Source organism: Protomyctophum bolini (genome assembly GCF_963924005.1).
Source record: "Protomyctophum bolini genome assembly, chromosome: 3".
Taxonomy (NCBI): domain Eukaryota; kingdom Metazoa; phylum Chordata; class Actinopteri; order Myctophiformes; family Myctophidae; genus Protomyctophum; species Protomyctophum bolini.
The window spans coordinates 33,911,937-33,925,893 of NC_137864.1; the positions used below are offsets into that span (position 1 = coordinate 33,911,937).

General features: G+C 43.0%; 1 protein-coding gene across 8 annotated transcripts in view; it reads right to left on the reverse strand.

Moving 5' to 3' along the window:
- Positions 1 to 333: 333 nt before the first annotated feature.
- Positions 334 to 13,957, reverse strand: part of pcm1 (pericentriolar material 1) — a 32,828-nt gene continuing 19,204 nt past the window's right edge. For 5 of the 8 annotated variants that reach the window (XM_080760000.1, XM_080759999.1, XM_080759998.1 and 2 more), the window contains exons 23-40: positions 13,642 to 13,943; positions 12,763 to 12,924; positions 12,117 to 12,173; positions 11,474 to 11,646; positions 11,229 to 11,360; positions 9,726 to 9,855; positions 8,408 to 8,557; positions 7,632 to 7,726; positions 6,731 to 6,865; positions 5,390 to 5,599; positions 4,943 to 5,002; positions 4,510 to 4,654; positions 3,939 to 4,087; positions 3,526 to 3,589; positions 2,614 to 2,840; positions 1,835 to 1,927; positions 1,126 to 1,243; positions 334 to 872 (exon numbers count right to left, since the gene is read on the reverse strand). In XM_080760000.1, the coding sequence (XP_080616126.1) occupies positions 847 to 872; positions 1,126 to 1,243; positions 1,835 to 1,927; positions 2,614 to 2,840; positions 3,526 to 3,589; positions 3,939 to 4,087; positions 4,510 to 4,654; positions 4,943 to 5,002; positions 5,390 to 5,599; positions 6,731 to 6,865; positions 7,632 to 7,726; positions 8,408 to 8,557; positions 9,726 to 9,855; positions 11,229 to 11,360; positions 11,474 to 11,646; positions 12,117 to 12,173; positions 12,763 to 12,924; positions 13,642 to 13,943 (2,428 nt within the window). In that variant the 3' untranslated portion in view covers positions 334 to 846. The remainder of the gene's footprint in view (positions 873 to 1,125; positions 1,244 to 1,834; positions 1,928 to 2,613; positions 2,841 to 3,525; positions 3,590 to 3,938; positions 4,088 to 4,509; positions 4,655 to 4,942; positions 5,003 to 5,389; positions 5,600 to 6,730; positions 6,866 to 7,631; positions 7,727 to 8,407; positions 8,558 to 9,725; positions 9,856 to 11,228; positions 11,361 to 11,473; positions 11,647 to 12,116; positions 12,174 to 12,762; positions 12,925 to 13,641; positions 13,944 to 13,957) is intronic. The other 3 variants (XM_080759997.1, XM_080760001.1, XM_080760002.1) reach the window with 3 other exon arrangements.

Genomic DNA, 13,957 nt, shown 5'->3' on the forward strand with positions numbered 1-13,957 from the left:
ATTCTTTCACATCAACAAACGAGCAGGTGCTGTGATTGGTCAAGCAGGCGTGTCTTGGCAGCTGTCAATCATTCAACGCAATGAAAGCCAATGGAAGCCTTTTGAGCTGTAAATAATCAGCCCATTTTGACCTATTTTGTGTTTTTCTTGTAACTATTTGATGCTGTTGTTGCTTTAGATTATACCAGAATATAAATTTATCATCTTTACTCCATAGGATAGGGGGGTTAATCCGTCCCTGGCTTATTTTATGCCACAGTATACCACCAATTAAAACATTTGATGCAACACAATTTGTAAATGTCAGTACAAATGAAAATTACACCACTCACAAAAGATTCAACTTTTTATTTATTAAAACCTGTTACCTTCTAACATTAACGGAAATAATGGGATTCAAGAACAAAGAAAAACACACTAAAGCAGCAGAACAAGGCAAAAATAGAACATTTAAAACTGAATTCCAAATGATCCCAGAACAGTAAAAGTAACAAAAATAATGAGGGCTACTAGAAAGAAAATAAAGATTCAAACTGAGGCATACAACTTTGTCAACAGCAGCATAGAGGAAAAACAACCTAAATCAGCAACCAATTAAATGAACATGTTGAGGAATAAAGTGATTTAAGTGTTGATTATGTGTAGCTCTAGCTTTTATTTCAATATGCGTTTGTTACTGCAACCGGTGATGAATCCTCTGAACCGTTGCTCCTGCCACTTTACTTCAACAATCAAGAACAATCAACAAAAGAACAATCGATCGTCCGTTCATACAGGCTCAGGGAGCGAGATTGATGCTACTGTAGTGTTTCTAAAAATCAATGGATATTTAGAAGGTGTGATTCTTCATGCACTCTGGGCACCGAGACTTTCTGTAAGAAGGAAAAGTGAGAAAACAAAATAGTTACTTCCACAATTAAGTAAACAAAATTCCAAGTGTGATATATGACACTATGATCCAAATCACCTAAGCTATTGCATTTATTCCAGAATATTGAGTAAACATCACAGAAATATTGTATTGTCTATATTATGATCAAATATTATGTCACACCTAATGTGAACTGTTTCGAGGCCATTGATAATTATAGAATTAGTTAGTGTGGAGTAAAGCGTTTTCTTTACCTGGTTCTTTGAGTGTGTGTGCGTTTCCCACCAGCACAGTCATTGTGTTGTGGTTGAGGATCTCTGCCGACAGGTTGTTGCTTTGCTGTTCCTCCACAATCCTCTTCTGAAGCTCCTCCTGACAGCAACACATGCAGGTTAGTTTCATTCATATATTCATGAACAGCTCCTTTTTTATGGACAGTATCACATACACAGCCTTTACTTGACCTGGGTAAGAGGAGTGATAAGCTTGTGCTGATTGGTTAACGGCCATGTAACCCATAGGGCTTATGGCAGCTGGCCAATCAATGCAAGGCAAAACCACGTATTCCCCAGGGTTTGTACGGCAGCAGTAAAAATCAGTGCAGCAAAAGTGGCAATTGTTATGGGTTCGAAACAGCTGTTGGGACAGATTGGAAATAAAGAATGAGCATCTTTCATGGAGTGGTGTGACAAGATGACAGAGCATGGAAAATACTTCTGGACTGAGAGGGTTGACGTAAACTTGTAAAGTGATGATCAAATACCATTTTCTGACTTATTTACTTTGTGAATAAAATAAGGCTATGGGTAAACAATTGACCACCCAGCAGCCATCGTTGTCCTCTTTATCCAACCTCATGCAAAGGTATATCAGCCCAAGCAAGGTGAGCTGGATAAACTCTGGCAACAACAAAATGTGTAGGCGATTATCTAGATTAGTGAGTATTAAACAAGTGATCTGTACCTCACACATGACAGAGAGCTGCATGGGAAGATCCTCCACCTTAACAAAGTCATCCTCATCAGACTTCTGGCTGGTATTTCCTGATCCCACCTCCTGTGACAAAACCATTTCATGTTCTTGTTGTAATGATGCAGGCAAACATTTGGGGTACAGGCATAAGTTCTGACATACTAACAGTCCGACAATCATTTAGTCCAACACCCTACCCCTAACCTAACCCTAATGGCAAGCACGACACAACGCATGTCAGACCAACGCATATCGGGAGCAACGGACTTTTGGTGTGTCGGATAAGCATGCATGCAAAATGTAGTCTCATTTTATGCATCACTAATGCACACACCGAAATGATAAATCCAATAATTGATTACTCGGGATTGATAGAAAATAAAATCTGTATACAAATCAAATGCAATTTGAGTGATCAAATAACTGGTTTAGCAAAATGTCTCATTTTTGCCATTTACAACTTCACATAATGTGAACGCTTGTCTTTGTAGCATATTATAAAATTAAGTTCATATTTTACATAGCATACAAGATGTCTTTTTGGTTTAATTTAACATGTGATGAACATAAAAGTAGTAATAAGTAATTCATTACATTATTTTACAGGCATTTTACCATTTAAATTATTAATCTAGCTTCAGATAGTGAAGGAAAAAAAGTCAACAGATGAATGGATTGTGAAAATAGTTAATTGCAACCCTATTAAAAACCTTTCTAGATGTTGTGTAAAGAGCTCATTAATGGATGAGAAGTGTAGTAGATAGTCTTACATCTACATTAATCATGACAGGGGACTCTGTGTCAGGGCTGTTGGTGGCGGTAGAAGCCTTGGACGCTTCCTGTCCATTGCTGTCTGTGGCGTTGGTCTCTGGGGACGCGGCTGCTGCCCCTTCATCTCCCCCTTCACACTCAACACTTTCCCCTTCAGCTCCTCCGTGCTCCACCCCAGCAGCCACGTTCCCATCTGGGGATTCAGACTCTGACTGGTTGTTCAGCACTGTATAGGAAGAGGAGAAGATGATGTGTGTTAACTAGAGCTGTCACAATCATGTCCTTTTAGTTGACAGACTATTATACGAATACATTTTGATTAATGATTTAATCATTAATGCTTTTTTTTAATGTGATTTGGCATTGAATGTTGGAACATACATTTTTGCCTTTTAAGGCTTTGCAGGACAAAGAAATTACAAAGACCGGTGCCAATAATTTAAATAAATAATGACCAAACAGGCCATATATCTTTCAACAGATAAGTCATACAGATGAACGGAAATCAAATTATTCTGATGACAATGCAAAAGAAAAAAGTTTTACCGCTCACAGAAACATTCCCTTCTGCTGCATCAGGCCACCATGAAAGATGAATACAGATGCATGGCGCATCATGTCCACAGGTTAGAAAGGAGCCAGTTTATGTGTTAAAGTGCTTTATGCTGGTAATGAAAGTAAATGTGACACCAATGTGAGTCAGGGGTAATAAACTTTAGCACCTGTGTGTGTCTCAATTTTTGGTCATTATACACAGATGAAGGGCATCGTCATCTTGTGTAATGTTTAGTTCCAACACTGCATGAAACCAATGTGTTGTCACAAATCACAATCCATTTCTATAACTTCCTTCATACATACAGTACATGTAGGAATACAAATTGTTTATTTAGGCGACAACAAATCCCTACCATAATTATTCACTGAACAGTTCTGGTCAGATGTTGCTTCCTGTCCTCTAGGCTGCTGCGCACCCTGAAATACAAAAATACATGAATTACACCGGTCAGTGCACATGAGGAGGAATTTGACCTGGTGCGTTGCTCAAAGAAAAAAACGGTATGATCTACAATCGACCCAGAAACATCACAGTGCATTAAGTAGCACTAACCCTCCTTAAACACGCTGAAATATAAGCTGAGTGTGCGTGGAATATTAGCCTGGCCCCAAAGAGATTCTGGCTATATGACCAAATTAATTCTGTATCAGTCAGATACAGAATTTAAAAAATAATTTCACTGTGCAACATGTAAAATATGTTTTTCACTGGTCTGAGTAATTGGTGTATTGGTGTACTGGTGTGTGATGTTGGTTGTGTTGTGACCTGTTGTTGCTCCAGCAGTGTGTCAGACGTGGCCTGTAGGGAGGTCTGGACCTCTATAGGTCCTGCCTCGAAATCCTCCATCTCAACCTCATTATCATCCTCTCCACTGCCATAGTTGGTCAAAGCCCGGGTCTCTGCTTTGGACAAATCTGCAACACACACAGAAAGTATTTTTTTTGTATTTTCACATGGAGGCACACTAAACACAAAATCAGCATTATTATTATAGGTAGGGTTGCGCAGTTATTTGAAACCACAATGTCAAACCCCATCTCAGGCAAATGACAATAAAATCACAGAGGGTTACATGCTATTTGGCCAAAGGCACGACAGCAATAAGTACAACGAACAACAAAGCTATTACAATTGTATAAAATCATCTTTTCCACCAAAAAACAATTTGTATCCCACCCAATCACACGTACAAGAGTACAATGTTTAGGGCAAAAGGAAGCCTTGTTCTGGACAGTCAGGCAACGGGAATGATACACACTCCCATTTAAAAAAGGAAAGACAGATTTAAATTTAAGAGAGCAGAGAACTTTGAGAAGAAGTTAAAACGGTCACATACTGATGGATAGAGGCATTCCCTCTCCATCTTCTTCCTCATCCTCTTCGTCTCCATCGGAAGCGTTGCTGCTCCTGCTGTATTCGCCCTCAGCCTTCTGTCCGTCTCTCTGCTGGAATTCAGCAACCTGCTCCGTCTCATCCTGGTCCTGGAAGAGATACAGACATCATCATCACCGTGCTTGATATGTCAAAATAAAAAATACTTTATTGACCACATGCTATATACTATTATACAAAAAGCAAACATCTAGCAGATCTACAAGCTCAGACACCACGCATTGCATGGTAATGTGTTGGGAACTTGTAGGTCTGCTTTTTCTTGCATTTCTCAAAAGTAGTTGGGTTAAGCATGAGGTCAACCAATGAGTTTATTACAGCACAATATGCGGTATGAGGGAGAGTATTACTATACAGACATTCTGAGCAGTTCTTACCTTGTCTTCATCCAGGTATACTGGAGAAAAGCACTGCTCTCCCTCCACAGTTTTGGTTTCCTGTTGGGGAGGTATGCAGATATTTACATTGATGCCTTTTGGGCCAGAAACCTTTCTATTATATGTTTAAACAAATTAACATGTTTGCAGGCTGTTTTTGCTGTATTTTTGTTAGCCGTTTGTGTTTCTGAATAGTTGAGAGGAATCTTCTTTAAAATGTAACTTTATTCTTGAACTTTTAGTATTCTATGTTGGCAATAAGTTCCTCTGTAATTCTGGATATTGTAGGATTCCGGCAGCAAATTTCCATTCAATCAAAAAAAATTGGGTCAGTTAACCTAACAAATCAAATAAACATCCACACATTTATATTCCTTTAATTTCTACTTCATCAAATGGTCACGATTAGCAAAGTGTGATATTTCCCTGATAGAACAATAAGCTGACCTGAGCTGATCTGTGCTTGCTGTTGTTGGGTTCCTCGGGTCTTTTCTTGTGTCGGTGTTTGGCTGTTGCTGCGGTGCTGCTGCTGCTGTTGTCCAGATCCTGCATCAGTCTGAAGAAGGCCAGCTCGTTGAACAGGATCTCGGAGATCTCCACCAGCAGGTCCTCTCCACAGTCCTTCAGAGTCCTGCCCGCAAACTTACTCAGAGAGTCCTGACCCACGGCAAGTGGGCAGACAAGGAAAGGAAAGGTATTAGACATTGGGTCTTCAACGTTTTTCAGCCCAAGGACCCAAGCACTGTATTTAACACTTATTCTTTGTTGGGTATTAAAACTTGGGTTTTTTTGCATTACACAACGTCTTTCATTCCATCTGTGCAGTGAATTCTACTGACATGAATATGATCTCCCCCTACCTGAAGGATTCCTCCCAGCTGAATTCTACTGACATGAACGCATCGCCCCCTACCTGCAGGATTCCTCCCAGCTCTACTAACATGAACATGAACGCATCTCCCCCTACCTGAAGGATTCCTCCCAGCTGAATTCAACTGACATGAACATGAACGCATCTCCCCCTACCTGCAGGATTCCTCCCAGCTCTACTGACATGAACATGAACGCATCTCCCCCTACCTGAAGGATTCCTCCCAGCTGAATTCAACTGACATGAACATGAACGCATCTCCCCCTACCTGCAGGATTCCTCCCAGCTCTACTGACATGAACATGAACGCATCTCCCCCTACCTGCAGGATTCCTCCCAGCTCTACTGACATGAACATGAACGCATCTCCCCCTACCTGCAGGATTCCTCCCAGCTGAATTCAACTGACATGAACGCATCTCCCCCTACCTGCAGGATTCCTCCCAGCTCTACTGACATGAACATGAACGCATCTCCCCCTACCTGCAGGATTCCTCCCAGCTCTACTGACATGAACATGAACGCATCTCCCCCTACCTGCAGGATTCCTCCCAGCTCTACTGACATGAACATGAACGCATCTCCCCCTACCTGCAGGATTCCTCCCAGCTGAATTCAACTGACATGAACATGAACGCATCTCCCCCTACCTGCAGGATTCCTCCCAGCTCTACTGACATGAACATGAACGCATCTCCCCCTACCTGCAGGATTCCTCCCAGCTCTACTGACATGAACATGAACGCATCTCCCCCTACCTGCAGGATTCCTCCCAGCTGAATTCTACTGACATGAACGCATCTCCCCCTACCTGAAGGATTCCTCCCAGCTGAATTCTACTGACATGAACGCATCTCCCCCTACCTGAAGGATTCCTCCCAGCTGAATTCTACTGACATGAACGCATCTCCCCCTACCTGAAGGATTCCTCCCAGCTGTCTGTGGAAGAAGCAGACGAACTCCTTGCTGTCGTCGTTCTCCTGCGTGAGGGTGAGGACCATGCGACGGACGGAGGTCAACAGCTGGTAGGAACACACCTCGTCCATGTGCTCCTATTCACATCAAACACAACCACACACAACACTGTCACAGATGACATCTGTCTGTCTGCCGAGTTCTTCATGCTGCCGTTCCTTGGATGCTGCCTCATCTAGTTAAAGACATGTCAAGGTGATCTGGAATTATAAACTCAGTGTATTGAGGCCAGTGCTGTCATGTTGGAGGAGTCACAATAAAAGGAACGATAGTGACATTATTGCCTCTTGCTCACTGATCAACCCCCTCTTTTATACTCGACTGTTAGCACCCTACTTGCACTTGGCATTTTCAATTTATTTAGTGACAAAGACGCAACATCATAATCTCTACTCCAACATTGTTCCTCGTAACCACCAGTAGCACTCTCCCGACACTGCACGGCAGTCCTCCGTTAGCTTAGCAGTTCGTTAACTCTGTCTGTGTGTTAGCTTTTTCAGGGCTGTGGACTCAAAGGATGTTGCAGCTCTACTGGTGCACAAAACAAGCCTCCCTCAGGAATGCGCTCCCTCATTCTATTATAATGTTGTATGAGTGGGTATGGAGTGTTGGTGCTTATTTCTAAAGTGGTGCATTTATATAACGCCATTCTCCAAAGTGCTTTTACAATGTGCATTAGTCACGGCAATGGCGGAGGAAACAAACTACTCATCGGGAGCATTTGATGGTCAAGTGTCGTGCTCAAGGACACTTCAACACACAGCCAGGAGGAGTCTGGGATCAAATCGGGAAACTTCATCAGGTAATCAAGATGACTGCTCCGTACCATTTCGGTGAGCATACCTTGAGGAAGGGAATGACCTCGGTCATGATGGCCTTGATCTGTCTGTCCAGCTGCTGTGTGTCAATCTGAGGACAGCGCACCTCTGCGGAGGCACCTGGACACAAACACACCACTTTAGTTCAGGTTTTCTGGAAACACAGTGATAACACACAGTAACAAGATAACCTGCAAGATGCTAAAAGTAAAAAATATGTCTTCTGAGATGTGTTTAAGCACCAATGGGCTAAAAAGGCTGAAAATAATGTAACATAATCCAAAAGACAACAGGCACAATTAGAAGATAGAAAAATTGTAATAAAAACAAGGAAACAAATGACTCATTTTAAGGTGACATGTCACCTCTAAAGAAAAGAAGCAATGAAGCAAAAAAATAATAATCATATAATCAACATTACAAGCAGAGACATGAATGATGACGACCTTTGTGTAATTAGGGAAAGACAGCTGAGCACAGATGCTCAACCGACACAGTGTGGTTAAAGGACCATATCAGTGACATTAATCGTCTACTCACACCTTCAGCCATACTGTATAATGTCATACAATGTCATTGATGTCATACATCAATCATGTAAGACACTGTCATTAACAAAATGTGACAATATAGCGACAAACAGTATCAAATAAAGATGTTTGCAATAATGTGATATCATCTAAGGTAACATCAATATGCCAGAACGTTATAACACTAGTCAGTCCTCTACTGTTGGGCACACTGGGGAGCTACGCAGTATGAACCCAGTGGAGTACTATGAAGGGTTAAGTGATTAGGTACCTTCCCGAAGCAGAGCAGAGGGGTGATGAGCATTAGCGCCGCCTGTGGCTACAGCGTGGGTGGTACAGTGGTTAGACTCAACTTTAAGCTTCATGCGCTCATATTCTCTCATCCTGGCCATGGCCTTGTCTAAATGAATCACTGTGTTACCTAGCAGAGCAGCACACACAGTAGGAGAAAACAGAGACAGAGAGATCAAACTCAATGAGGCAAGCGGGATGAAAAAAGCAGGGATTGCTGTGAATATGAATACTCGGGTTTCCACAGTAGGGTCCAACCCAGGGGTGAAAAAAACAACATAATGTTCTTGCTGGTGAAAGTTAGAGTGCATGTGATGTGGAATGTAAGGTTATATCATTGGCTTCTGGATAAACAAAATGTTAATTGCTCCTCACTTCAGCTTTGCACGCAAGGGTGCGGGACAGCCCATTATTAAACATATGGGAGATTACTTGTGAGTCTGATTATTACAAAGTGTAGTAATTATTATGTCTAAGCATAATGATATAAATCTACAGATAATGTTCAATTTAAGTTATACACAAAATACACAAGACATTCTATGTTGTTTGTACGCCTTTAAATGCAGTAGCGTGAATGGACTGTGAAGTATTAAGAAAATAATCAGTAGTTCCGTGTGAGGTGTGAGTATTAGTACCAGGTATGCTACGAGCTATTTATGTTCAGGTTTGCTATGATGATTTAGCACTGTAAGCAAAAGCAGAACTTTAATGGGCGATGTAAAAGGGAAAGGAAAACATGCATCATTCTGAAAAGCTTCAAGCACTTTTCGCTGGTGTGTGGTTGTTTGTATGTACTGTAGTGTACACTACAGCACGGTGTGGTTGTTTGTGTGCAGTGTACAGCACGGTGTGTGCAAAGTGTTTGTGGGAGAAAGACAGAGGAAACAGTGTGTGTAGGGCTGTCACAATTATTACATGGAATTCTTTTTTTGCTTAATCATCATAATCATCGAACAAAAAAAAGCAGAAATAGCAGATCTACAAGCTTACAACATGTCACTTCATGGCGTGTTGGAAGCTTGTAGATCAGCTATTTGTACTATTTTTTTTACATTTCTTTAGTATAAAATGATTAAATATGTCAGTAATTGCTTAGTATATTTAAGTTATTTGTCCTGTGCAATTTCTGATTAAGAGGCCTTAAAGGCAATCTGAAATTTTGTATTCACATGTTGTCCAATGTTTCATTAATCGCAATTATTTGTAAGACAATTAATCGTCAACTTAAATTTGTACCCGTGACAGCCCCTAGGTGTGTGTGCTTGTGGCAAGCATCTTCGTGCGTACGCGCGTACCCAGGTCGTCATTTGCGAAGGCCTCCAGGTTGGAGGACGTGGACACGATGCTGTCGTCCGCAGAGTCTCCGTCCTCTGTCCTCTTCACACGCTGCCGTTTCATCTGCCTGATGTTCTTCTCAGAGCCGTCCTAATACACACGGCAGGCTGTCGTCAGTCTCACACACGGCACAGGCATGTCGACAAATCCTAAACAATATCTTCTCATCGGTCATTGTCTCTCCATTGTGATAAAGCCTCGTCGGGGATCGTCCCCACACGCACACCGCTCTGACAACACTATAACCTCTGCTGAAGAACACCTAGAGATAGGTGGAATTAACCCGGAGTACAATGGCGCCTCACCCCACCACCCTCCTCCTAACGCTGACGTGCCGCGTGTTTCCATCCATCAATTCACAAGGAACAGAGGCGGCTTATTTAGGAAGACAAAGGGGACGGCTTCAAATTAGCACAGCCCCCGGGGACCGTCGTGGGGCCCCTCCGAGAACACAGAGCCGGTGGTGTCTCGTTTGAAGAAGAGCCACTGAGAGATTTTGGTGCGAGGTGTGTGTGTGGGTGCTTTCAAAAGCCTCATCTGAGCAGATTTCAAAGCTAGCAGAGGGTCTGGTGATGGTGGCGGGGAGAGATGGAGGAGGAGCGGAAATAAAGGACGTGTGAGGAGATAGGGAAAAAAGCAAGCGATGGATGAGGATGAAACGATGAAGAGAAAGGGAAGAAAATGACTGATGCCTTCAGGGAATTAAAGGGGGTGACGTGTATGGAAGGACAGGGAAAGAGGGTTAAGGAAAGCAGAGAATTGGCTCAGAATGAAGATGGCTCAGAATGAAGATGAAGGGACAGGCAGAATCCTCAATGGACAGAGGAGATGAAGACGGGAGACAAAATGGATCAGAGAAAATAGATAGTGTGGAGTGTGGACTAGTGGGAACAGAAATTTGGGAAAAACAGAACCAAACCCATAACAATAGAATTTTGGTTCTGCTCATCGATTCCTACATTTAATTATCGCAAACAAAGTCTATATATTTGCAAGAATGTAAGTAGCTATCTGCCAGGACTAGTTACGCGACTAGGTCACACAAAACAACAGTGTGCGTATTTATTTCGATACAAGCTCGGAGCTACTGTGTACCGTGTATGGGACAATGTGAAATATGAACCATAGTAAATGCTTGAGAAGCTAATTAGCTGCAAGTTGGTTTGCACGTAAAATCAAACCAAACATTTAAGTCTGATGTACAGTAGTCTCAGAGCCAGTGCTAGTAATAGTAGTATCTCCAGTAGAGCCAGGCCAATATTTAATGGCCAATTAAGATTCTAGTCTGCAAATGGCCGGCGTATACCTAAATATATTGGAAAACTTGGTCTTAGCTTTAAAAATGCTCCTTCCAAGGGGCTCTAAAGCGCTCCCAGCTGGACGTTATCAGAAGAGCATTTTCAGCTGGGAAGAAAATAAATAAAAATGCTTTGGCGGTCACACTAAAGACTGCTCCATCTTACCACATCACTGGTAGCCAGGCTCTCGCTGGGCGTCAGCTCCGACTGGGAACCAGCTGCCCAGGCCACAGGGCCCAGCGAGAGAGGCTGGTTCTCAGCCCCATTCCGCTCTGTGAGGTGCCTCGTCACGATGTCCTGGAGGGGAAAATACAAGGCACCGTGGTTCAAAGATGTTAAAGCAGCCCCATTTGGTCCAGCCATTCCTTTATGAGTTTTGACCAATTTGGTTAAAAATGACCTGTGCTTACCTGCAGGGAGTAGAGCGCCCTCTGGCGGAGGTAGTCTGTATTGAGCAGCTGCAGCTCATGGAACAGCTCGATGAGAAAGTGTGGCCGTGACTCATTCTGAGAGATCAGAGTGGCCACCTCAGAGTAGATGGTCTCCCTCAGGGCCTCAAACAGAGAGAAGTCACTGCTCGCATCTGCAGGGAAGACAAACGGCACCATCTCAGCGACTAGAATGGCTTTAAGCCCACGCACACACCCATACAGATTTCATGTGTAAATGTGCAATTGAGTTCATAGACACAGCATACTCCCGACATCAGAGAGCAAACCCGGTGTTCCCTCTAAGCTAAGCTGTGTGTGTGTGTGTGTGTGTGTGTGTGTGTGTCTACAGATGGCTAGATATTAAAATTTCTGTTTTGCGTTTTGTTTTTTCTATTTTTAAGCAGATTTGTTATGGCCCATCACCCATTTTGGAAAATGCCAGATTATTAAAAATTAATGGAAATCGGTCTGCAGCAACTGTTTGTATGAGCATGACTTTACACGTATTTATACACTGTCGTATGCTGGTGTGTCGTGTCTCCCCCCCCCCCCAAAAAAAAGCTGATTTACATTGCGACACGTTGTGAGCATTTTGAAGATCTGCTGGGTGAGTTAAGTTTACCTGGTGCTTCAGTGCATGCAATTCTGTTAGAGAGGAAGGGAGTTCTCCAAGCATATGCTGAGTGAAGATACATTCAAAATGACAAACAAAGGGAAATGAGACGAAAATTTAAATAGAACAACAAATGTGCAAACATTGATAAATTAAATTAAATTAAAAAGCATAAAGCTGTTGTTATATTTCATGGTAAACACGTAATGGTGACAAACAAGGACACACATTTCAAACATCCAGATGCATGCGGTCATCAGCTTACCCTTTTGCATGCAAAACAAAATCAGTACAGAATAATGAAAATCGTACTATGAACTACCACTAATATTGTCAATATTATCCATATTATGAAAGCTGATGACTAGTTACAATTGGATAAACTAGTGTTTCTCAACACTGGACCCTGGTACTGCTAGCATTCTAACCTACCAGGTAGTTAAGTGCATTTAACTGGCATCTCATCTGTAGTTAACCACCAATTAGAGAGCCAGAGCAGCCTCGGAAACCCAGTCGTTTTAGAACCAGAGTCCATTTTGAGACTCAGTTAAAAGAACAGTGAGGCTTGTATTGTGCAGAGAACTAGCAGTAGTCTCACGGATTTGAGGTCATTTGAATCAGATGACCTGTCTGCATCAGACAGTTGAGACAGTACCAGAGGAAAGGTCATTGGGTTTGTGTCCCGCCTTGGTCTTGCTGTCCAGTTTCTCCTGTGTCAGTTTGTCCAGAAGGTTCTGGTCCTGGTCCCTCTGCCGGGGCTGCACTGCCCTCTCCTGGACAAAGCCTGCAGTGCTGCTTGCACTGTCGCTCTCCTGGCCTGCAGAACACACAGAAGGGATTTGAATGCACTTTAATGTTCTGTATTGACGGCCGGGTCATACCAAAGACTGTAAAAATGGGACCCAATGCCTCCCTGATTGGCACTCCGCATCAATGGGCTGGATTGGGGGTCAAATCAACTAATGATTCCCGAGCATGGCGCACGCTGTGGCTCACAACTCCAAGAGATGGAACAAATGCGGAGAACAAATTTCACTGCGGTAACGCGTGTGACTAATCGTGTAATTTCAGGTGTCTGTCTACGGAAATGTCTGGGAGAAATCTAAATTAAATGTAGGGACTAGAGATGCGGCCGTGGCTACACGAAGAAGATTCCAGCATAACTTCCGGGTATGATGATGATGATGATGTCATGATGTGCATACCCTCTATAGAGCCTACATACCGGTAATAATAAATACAATATTCTGACCTCATATAACAAACACGGACTAAATTAGCAGGACAATAATTGTTTTCGTGTAGTACAACTACATTATTCCATAGCGAAAATACTTGCACTTCTGGTGGCACTACATATTCTACATTGACATCCTGATGCTGATGGATCTCACTGCATCCCATTGAGAAGAATATTGTTTTGGGCAGGATGTTGTGTTTTGAGGATCCATTCTGGGTATTAAAACACATTAAAACAACACAACCTACCATTTCATTAAGCTTCATAGTTTTAAGGCCCAATATGTAAATCTACCTGCAGCATTCTTGTGACCTTTGTTCCTGCGTCGTCGGCCTGAAGAGATGGGCGTCTTGTCACGGGATGCCAGGCTGGCCTGGGCCGACGCCTTGCGCCCGGCCCTGAAGGTTTTGGTGACGGTGGTGGGATCAGCGGAGTCTGGCAGGCTGTTGAAGCTCTCAGAATGGGGGAGGTTGTGGTTGTGGCGGGGGGCGTGAGCGGGGGAGGAGAATGGGGACTCCTGCTGCTCCGTATCGGCCCGGTGGAGTTGGGTGGAATTGTTCATGTGGGAGGAGGAAGGGTTGGGCCAGCCTGCAGGCCTGCACAGAGTAGG